This window comes from Microtus pennsylvanicus, chromosome X (assembly GCF_037038515.1).
Source record: "Microtus pennsylvanicus isolate mMicPen1 chromosome X, mMicPen1.hap1, whole genome shotgun sequence".
In the NCBI taxonomy this organism is placed as follows: Eukaryota; Metazoa; Chordata; class Mammalia; order Rodentia; family Cricetidae; genus Microtus; species Microtus pennsylvanicus.
The window spans coordinates 19,134,808-19,144,709 of record NC_134601.1 but is presented as its reverse complement, the minus strand read 5'-3'; the positions used below and the strand labels follow the sequence as shown (position 1 = coordinate 19,144,709).

Here is a 9,902-nt window from a genome sequence, read left to right as displayed (position 1 = left end):
GCATGTGCCATAATACCTGGAAAAATATTTGATATTTTTTATTTTTATTTATTTTTTTGAGACAGGTTTTCTCTATTATGTAGCTCTGTCTGTCCTGGAACTCACTATGTAGACCACCAGAATGCCTTCAAACTCACAGAACTGCCTGCCTCTGCCTCCTAAATTCTGGGATTAAAGGTGTACACTACCATGCCTGGCTATGTTTGATGGTTTTTAATTGCTGCTTGAGTTGCTGAATTGAGTTTCAAAACATGGTCAATGAATTTTTCCTTGACATTAAGATGGAATTTCCAACAATTTCTGAAATGGCTCTGAACATGCTTTTGCCTTTTAGTACTAAGTATTTATGAGAGGAAGAATTCTCAGCATTGACAATTATAAAAATATCAGCTGGTTGTGCTGGCGCACACCTTTAATCCCAGCACTTGGGAGGCAGATGGATTTCTGTGAGTTCAAGGCCAGCCTGGTCTACAGAGTGAGTTCCAAGGCAGCCAGACATGTTACACAGAGAAACCCTGTCTTGAAACACCAAAAATAAAAAAAGATAAAAATGTCAACTCTGAAAAACGTTGCAACATCAGATGTGGACAAGATTTCTTTTTACATTTTTTGGTTTTGTTTTTTTTTTTTTTTTTTTTTTGCTTTTTTCGAGACAGGGTTTCTCTGTGGTTTTGGAGCCTGTCCTGGAACTAGCTCTTGTGGACCAGGCTGGTCTCGAACTCACAGAGATCCGCCTGCCTCCGCCTCCCAAGTGCTGGGATTAAAGGCGTGCGCCACCACCGCCCGGCTTCTTTTTACATTTTTTGAAGATTTATTTTAAACTATGTGTATGAATGTTTTGTCTGCATGCGTGTATGTACACCATATCTGTGCCTAGAGTTATGGATGGTTGTGAACCAATATGTAGTCGCCAGGAACTGAACCTAGGGGTCCTCTGCAAGAGCAACAAGTGCTCTTAACCACTAAGCCAACTCTCCATCCACATCCTCTCCCTGTTTTGAGATAGGGTCTCAATATGTTCTCAATATGTTCTTTTTTTGAGATAGCATCTCAATATGTTTGCGTATACCCAAAGAATTGTTTTAGAATAAATTTATTATTTATTATCAGTAAATGTTTGTGTGCCACACACACACAATTTTATATAAAAATGTCTTCCATCAGAAGGGTTTATGGATGGAAAATTTTGTTGTTTGTTTTGGTTTATTCCAGGCAGGGTTTCTCTGTGCAATCCTGGCCATCCTGAAACTCACTCTAGACAAGTCTGGCCTTGAACTCAGAGACCTGACTGTCTCTACCTCTTGAGTGCTAGGATTTAAAGTGTGTGCCACTAACATTCTGCCATGAGCAGAAAAGGTTTAAGAAGCCTTGGTTTAAAGTGTTTGGAGCCTTTAAGCTAGCACTGTTAATTGAACAAAGTTATTTCTGAAGCAGGCTCCACTTGCAGCCTGCAACAATATCATCATTGGGCCCATATCCTGAAAGATAGACAGAGGTGGGCTAAGGCACTGCATCTGGAACCTTTGCTGGCATTTCCAAAGGGTTCTTCACATGTGGGTTTGGTTACGATTCAGCAGCAAACTCCCACTCGAGATGTGCCCAGCCAGGACAGAACATACGGTCTAGGTACCCAGGAACTAAAGCATCTCAGAGATCACAGCATTGGTCACATGCCAAACCATGGTGATCAGGCCTTGGGGCACTAAGTGGGTGCCTCTGGGCACGCTGGCCAAACAGGCCATTTAGCACGGACAAGGTGTCTTTTCTCCTTTGTCATCTCCTTTGATCTGTTTACTTATCCATTTGATTTGTGCAGGATAGGCCTGTATTTTTGTCTACCAGTGAATAAGAAATATTTAGACAATAGTTGAGGAGAGATTATGAAGTAAATGAGTAGGCAACATTAACTTTCTTCAAAAATCCCCTTTATAGCTCATGAGTTGTGACACACATACCTGTAATCCTAGCAGTCAGAAAACTGAAGCAAGACTGTGAATCTGTTTTTGTTTGTTTGCTTGCTTTATTGTTTTTTGAGACAGGGTTTCTCTGTGTAACAGCCCTGGTTGTCCTGGAACTTGTTCTATAGAACAGGCTGACCTCAAACTCAGAGATCCACCTGCCTCTGGCTCCCAAGTGCTGGGATCAAAGGTGTGCACCACCACTGCTCAGCAGGACTGTGAATCTGAAGCCCACCTGTGCTACACAGTGAGACCTTGTCACAAAGTTCCCATTACAGGGCTGGTGAGATTGCTAACTGCAGCAACCTGAGTTCACTCCCTAGGTCCCACATGATCACATAGCAAGAGAGAATTGACTCCTACGAATTGTCCTCTGACCTCCATGCATGACATGACAAACACATAAAAATGTGTGATTTTTAAAGACAGTCTCCAATATAGACTAGATATGTTTTAGGTGAAATATGGTGAAATAGACAGAAAGAGAAAAATGATATGCAGACCAAAGGCAGACTCCTCAACACCTTCTGAATCCCAGTTGTACCCAAGTGAGCACCCTGATTCATACCAGACAGTCTGACTACTTAGCTAGTAGGTTCAAAACTATCATCTGGAGAGGATTATAACCTTTTTAATGGGTAAGAACAAAATCACTGTAATTTCCAAGGTGCCTTCTTCCAAAAGGTTAAGTATCTTAACAAGAAATGTTTGAATAATCATCTATGTGATTGGTTATGCATGGTCTTTAATAACAAAGAGAGTCACAACTGATGACATTTCCACATTAACCTGGAGGAAGAGGAGTCAAACTCTCATTGATCTGGAATATTCTTAGTAATTCATGAAAAAAACTTAAAACGAACAACAACAGCAACAAAATTTCTGACACTTGCATACTCTAGGTCTCTCCAATGGTGACAGACTCATGACCCTTAGGTGGCCTAAGCCTTTAAGGACATTAAACCAAACCTGAGGGTAGATAATGACATGGGGACTTAGTGTTAATTATGAAAGCTCGCTTTTAGCTTAGGCTTGTTCCACTAGTTCTTATAACTTAAATTAACCCATTTATACGAATCTACATTCTGCTGTGTGCTGTTATCTCATCTCCATACTGCCCATTCTGCTTCCTCTGTGTCTAGCTGGCAACTCTGCTGCCTTCTTCCCAGAGGTCTTTCTCTGCCCAGAAGTCCTGCGTATACCTCTATTGTGAATAATCCTTCTATACACTGTATGAATATGTGCAGCTATGATTGGTTTAATAAACAAGCTGACTGGCCAATAGCTGAACAGGATAAAGCTAGGTGGGAAAGTCACTGAGTAAACAGGACATGTAGAAAAAGAGATAACAAATCATGAATCATGTGGCAAAGCATAAATAGAAATATGGGTTAATTTAAGTTTAAAAGTTAGCTAGTAACAAGCTTGAGCTATCAACCAATCATAATTCATATTCAGCCTCTGAATCAGTTATTTGGGACCGGGCAGTTGGAACAGAAAGCTTCCGATTACATACCTCCTGCCTAGCTATTGCCTGTTCAGATTTTTTTATTTATTTATTTATTTTATTTATTATGTATACAATATTCTGTCTGTGTGTATGCCTGCCGGCCAGAAGAGAGCACCAGACCCGATTACAGATGGTTGTGAGCCACCATGTGGTTGCTGGGAATTGAACTCAGGACCTTTGGAAGAGCAGGCAATGCTCTTAACCACTGAGCCATCTCTCCAGCCCCCTGCCTGTTCAGATTTTGTGTGTGTGTGTATGTGTGTGTGTGTGTGTGGTTTTTCGAGACAGGGTTTCTCTGTAGCTTTGGAGCTTGTCCTGGAACTAGCTCTTGTAGACCAGGCTGACCTCAAACTCACTGAGATCCACCTGCCTCTGCCTCCCGAGTGCTGGGATTAAAGGCGTGCGCCACCACTGGACTCCACTCAGCTTTTTATTACACCAGTCACAGAAACACATCTTCACACAGTGTACAACACAACATTTTGTAAGGTATGGTGGCACATGCCTTTAATACCAGCATATAGAGAGCCCCTGTTTCCAAAAATGCATTTTAACATTTTCATGTACACCTATGCTGTCTCAGAAAAAAGTATTTCCAAAGGGTGACTTCCAGTCTGGCCTGAAACTTGTGGTGATCCTCCTGTCTCTACTTCCCAAGTGCTGAGATAGCAGGCATGTGTCACCAAGCCTAATTTATTTTGTTTTGTTTTTTTAAGATTGAGCCCCATGGAGCCCAGGCTGGCCCTGAATTCATGCTCTTCCTACGTCCATCCCCAAAATGGTTGTATTACAGGTGTGTCATGCTTAACCTCTGGACATACTGGATGGCTGCCACCAGGCTATACCTTTAACCGACACCCAGAAGATACTGCAGACAAATAGTCTCTCTAACCTAGAATGCATTGGAGTTTCTGGAGTCATTTCTCCTACTGTTTTATTTCTGAAATATTTCAAACTACAGAAGAGTTAGTAGACCAGTCTGACGAACCCACTTACTTTGTTCTAGGATCTTTGCATCATGTCTTCAAGTAAACTGCAGAGAGGACAGTCATTAATTAACCTTTAAGTTTTGACACCTGGAACCAATCTGAGGCCCAGCCGGCTTCTTATGGAGTCCTCATATAAGGCACAATCAGAGCAACCAACCCTGATGGAGAATTGTATTTCAGAGTCCATTTGCATGGCAATACTCATCCGTTAGGCATGGTCTACTCACACTTTAGCACATTTTCTTCTTTAGACGTGGTCATGGGCAAGTGTTTGCATTGGACAGAAACAAAAATGCAAAGTGGAAAAAGTGGAACTAGAGAACATCATAGACCTTAGACCAGAAGTGGCCTGTGAGGCGCAGGAACAGATGCCATTATAAAAGCTGATGGCCCCACAGTTTAAGGACTACAAAGAGCCAGGCATGACAGCAGGCCCAGAGCTAAGTAGGTGGCTATGGAGATACTACTGAACTGCCTATGGGGGCAAAGGACCTCTCCAATAGCTGCTACCACATGAGCACCCAATGCCATCTCAAACCTCTATGGACAAAGGACAAGGTTGTAACTTGACAAGGACTGACATTCAAAACAGAGCAACAACCAGGGCATCCAACCTCTGTATAGGGAAAAGAACAACACCATTGGTCATGTGAAAATGGGCAAAGTGAGGGGCAAGCATGACAGTGAGGTACATTTGGGTCCAGACCCACAGCCTCTGAACAGGGCCATAGATCAGGACCATGCTGGCAAAGACATCCTTCAGGTAATGAGCTCTCTGCAGCTCTATGGGGCATCTAGTGGTGCTGGCATTTCTTTGTGGCCAGTACACTCCCAGGAGCAGGTAAGCTATGTTAATGATTGAGCTGAAGGGCATGGGCTAGGAAGGTCGACAAGCTGGCCACTAGTGCTTCACCATAGTGGTCATAGCCCACTTTTATAAAGACACTGTTGAAAAATGCCAGTGTAAGTATTAGCTACACAGAGGCAGCTGGCCATAACCACGTATAAAAGGGCTTCCTTCCACTTTGGTTCCATCTTTGACAAGAGCAGAGAAAAGATTGGCAGTGTTCCATTTATTCAGAATTCAGAAAAAGACCCTTGAAAAGTACACATCAGCCTTCCTGGCTGCGCATTCAAGAAGTCTCTGTGATTTCTGTAGATGCAAGATTTCTCCTGATTGGCTGGCATGAGAAGGCCTAGTGTGCCCTTTTCTTCTGTGGTTACAAAAAGAATGTGGTTTTAAAAAATGTTAAAAAAAAAAAAAAAAACCTCCAGCTTCCCAATTCTCAGCCTCAAGTTTCACCAACAATTTTCACCAAAAAAGTAAATAAAAGTGAAACAGTATCCACAGTGTCTTCACCTTCTAGTTCATAGCCTCTAAAAGGCTCTGGAAGTTTTTATTTCCTGAGGACTTTGGATTTGTCTCTCTTGGTGCCTAAGCTGTTATTTTTCTTCTATATACTATAAAAATCCTGCTTATTGTCATAGATGCTTTAAATGCATGGAGCAACATTTCCCAGATCTTTATTACAAATTAGAACAACCTTCCCCTTTGGTGGGATTTCACATGTAGGATTTTCCAGGCTAACTTGTCTCAAGGCCTTTTAAAACCAAATACCATCAGGTAAAGTCTGAGTTTGGGAATCTAGACCAAATTAAAGGAAGACAATGAGGATTTCCCTACCCAAAGGGTGGAGCCCCAAATAACCTTCTACTTCCTGTAGTCACACAGTCACAAAACCAGAGGCGTGTGTGTGTGTGTGTGTGTGTGTGTGTGTGTGTGTGTGTGTGTGTGTGTGTTTTAAATATCTACATTGGTTTTTTCTCAGAGACAGTATCTCACTATGTACCTCTGGCTGTCCTGGAACAGACTGACCTTCAGTTCATAGTGATCCACCTGCCTCTACCTCCATAGTGCTGTGATTAAAGACATGCTTTTTTCCCTTTGGTTTTTCAAGACAGGGTTTCTCTGTGTAACAACTCTGGCTGTACTAGGACTCACTTTGTAGACCAGACTAGGCCGGCCTCGAATTCACAGAGATATGTCTACCTCTGCCCTCCAAATGCTGGAATTAAAGGCATGTGCCGCCACCACCCAGGACAATGTGTTGTGAAATATTATTTTAAGGTGATTTACATTTATTTATACTGTGGAACCATTTGTTTAATGATGCAAAGATATGCTGCATTCTTTTATATTGCTTGTGTTTAACTCTGTGAAGCTGTAATTTTGCCTATCTAAAACAAATGATTGGCCTAATGAAGAGCTGAATGGCCAATAACTTGGCAGAAGAGAATAATAGGTGGGACTGACAGGCAGAGAGAATAAATAGAAGGAGAAAATGAGGGATCAGGAAGCAAGAAAGATCAAGAAACAAGAAAAGGAGGAAAGGAGGATGCTAGGGGCCAGCCAACCAGTCACACAGCCAGACATGAAATAAAAAGTAAAGAAAAGATATACAGAAATAGAGAAAGGTTATAAAAAAAAGCCCAGAGGCAAAAGGTAGCTGGGATAATTTAAGAAAAGCTGGCTAGAAACAAGCCAAGCTAAGGCTGGACCTTCATAAGAAATAATAAGTCTCTGTGTGATTATTTGAGAGCTGGGTGGCGGGCCCTCGAAAGCGTAAGATAAAAAACCACCACCAACAATGAGGCCTTTTAATAGACCCTAAAACAGAGAACCCACTGTCAATGTATTTCCCCTGAGAAAATACAGCAAGTGAACTGGAGCAGAGGAGGAGAAACTGGGTGGTATTTAGAAACTCTAGTTTATAGACAAGCAAAGATGTTAGAGCAATTGAATGTCACAGTTTCTGAGCCAGAGCCCTTTCCAGATGATAGACTCCAAACCAGGAAGAGCACTGACAAAAGTGGGTAAAGGACCAGTTAGGCCTAGGCAGCCACCAAGGCAGGGGATCAGAACCTCTAGCAATGACACCAGAGCAGCCTGTCCCTCCTGCTTGAAATTAGTAGAACAGGATTCATAAAGAAATGAAGCACTGGATTGTAGTGATGAGGCGAGCAGGCCTGCTTTTCGTCCTGCTTGGCTCCTGCATGGCTAGCTTTACACCCGAAATAACAACACGCAAATTGTATTCTTTTAAACACTGCTTGGTCCATTATATCTAGCCTCTTCTCGGCTAACTCTCATATTTTGATTAACCCATTTTTATTAATGTGTGTATCACCACAAGGTGGTGGCTTACCGGGAAAGATTCTAGCCTACATCCGTCTCAAGTCAAAGAATCATGGCATCTGGCTCACTTCCCTTCTTCCCAGCATTCTGTTCGGTCTACTCCGCCTATCTAAATTCTGCCCTATCAGGCCAAGCAGTTTTCTTTATTAATTAACCAATGAAAGCAACAGATAGAAAGAAGACACTCCCACATCACTGGATGGTGCTGAAACTTGCTATGTAGACCAGGCTGGCCTCAATCTCACAGATCTGCCTACCTCTGTCTCCTGATTGCTGGCATTAAAGGTGTGGGCCACCATGCCTGCCTCCTGTGGAACCTTATAACCAACATATTACATAATTATAAGAATATATTTTGAGACAGGGTTTGTCTATGTAGACCTGGCTGGTCCTGAACTTGTTATGTATACCAAGCTGGCCTTGAACTTATCCTGCCTCTGCATCCTGTGTATTGGAATTACAATCATAGTGGCTTATGTCTGATCTAAAATTTAAATTTACAATGTAATATCTGATTGTCAGGTATGGTGATGCACATCTGTCATTTAAAAAAAGGAACCCTGTTGTTGCAGGCCACTTGTTCATTTCCCAGCCACCCAGACTCCTGAAATAACCACACAGAAAAACTGTATTAGTTAAATCACTGCTTGTCCCATTATCTCTAACGTCTTATTGGCTAACTCTTACATCTTAATTTAACCTGTCTCCATTAATCTGTGCATCATCACAAGGTCATGGCCTACCAGAAAAGTTTCAGTGCATTTGTCTCTGGTGGCTCCATGGCTTCTCTCTGACTCTGTCTTCTTTCTCCCAGCATTTGGTTTAGTGTTCCCTGCCTAGCTCTGTTCTGCCCTGCTCTGCTATAGGCTCAAAGCAGTTTCTTTACTAACCAATGGTATTCACAGCATACAGAGGGGAATCCCACATCAGAACCCCTGGTTATCAAAACCCAAACAAGTGAGCCTAAATGCACACATTCTGTCAGTAGCATAACTCCAGAGAGAGGGATTGAAGGCACAGTGTCTCAACTACACAACCTAATGACATATCCCCAGTGTGAAAGGACAGGTACAAATGTTACGTCTTTAGTAATCCTATTTACATTTTTTTAAAAAAATTATTTATTTTATATGTGTAGATGTTTTGCCTGCATGGTGTCTATTCACCATACTAACGTAATTCCACAGAAGCCAGAAGAGAATCCCTTAAGAACTGGATCTTACAGATGGTTGTGCCTGGAACTTACTCTGTAGACCAAGCTAGCCTCAAACTCACAAAGATCCTCCTGTCTCTGCCTCCCAAGCGCTGTCATTAAAGGCATGCGCCACCACCACCTGGCTAGCCTGCTTTTCTTAAATTACTTCATCTGCCTTTTGCTTCTGGACTTTTAGTTTTCTCTATTTCAGTATACCTTTCTTACTTCTTACCCTGTGGCTTGCTGTGTAGCTGGGTGGCTGGTCCCTGGAGTCCTTCGCTCCTTTTTCTTTTGCTTCCCAATCTTCTCTTCCCAGATTTTTCTTCCTATTTATTCTTTCTACCTTCCAGCCCCACCTAGCCTTTCTCCTGCCTAGCTATTGGCGGTTCAGATCTTTATTAGACCAATCAGGTGTTTTAGGCAGGCAAAGTAACAGAGCTTCACAGTTAAACAAATGCAACATAAGAGAATGCAACTCATCTTTGCATCATTAAACAAATGTTTCACAGCATAAACAGATGTAACACATCTTAAAATAGTATTCCACAACTAGTGTTTTTACTTCCTAATCATAAATCATCTCATGAGTCATTTTTTTTAGACAAGATCTCACTGTGTATCCCTGATTGGCTTGAAACTAGCTATGTAGATCAGACTTTCCTCAAAGTCACAGAAGTCCACCTGCCTTTGCTTCAGAGATCTGAAATTAAAGAGGTGCACTCTCATACCCTGCTAGGTCCTTGTTTGTAAATAGATGTTTCCTATATCCACCGTCCAGTCACAAAAAAAAAAAAAACTGATTCAGAGGCTGAACATGAATTACAAATATTTGACCGATAGCTCAGGTTTGTTACTAACTTACACTTAAATTAACCCATATTTATATTTATGCTTTGCCGCGTCGCTCATGGCTTGTTACCTCATTTTTTATACATTTATGCAGCTGGCTGGCATCTCTCTCCTGACTCTGTGCTCCTTCCCATCATTCTCAGTTTGACTTTTTTCCTAACTTCCTGCCCAGTTACCAGCCTATCAGCTTTTTATTAACCAATGA

General features: G+C 41.9%; 1 protein-coding gene across 1 annotated transcript; it reads right to left on the bottom strand.

The window, feature by feature from the left end:
- Positions 1 to 4,714: 4,714 nt before the first annotated feature.
- On the bottom strand, positions 4,715 to 5,492 carry Tmem187 (transmembrane protein 187). The gene is given in 5 exon segments (XM_075956864.1): positions 4,715 to 4,870; positions 4,872 to 5,127; positions 5,129 to 5,331; positions 5,333 to 5,410; positions 5,412 to 5,492. Coding segments are annotated over 5 exon segments (774 nt in total).
- Between the last annotated feature and the right edge of the window lie 4,410 nt (positions 5,493 to 9,902).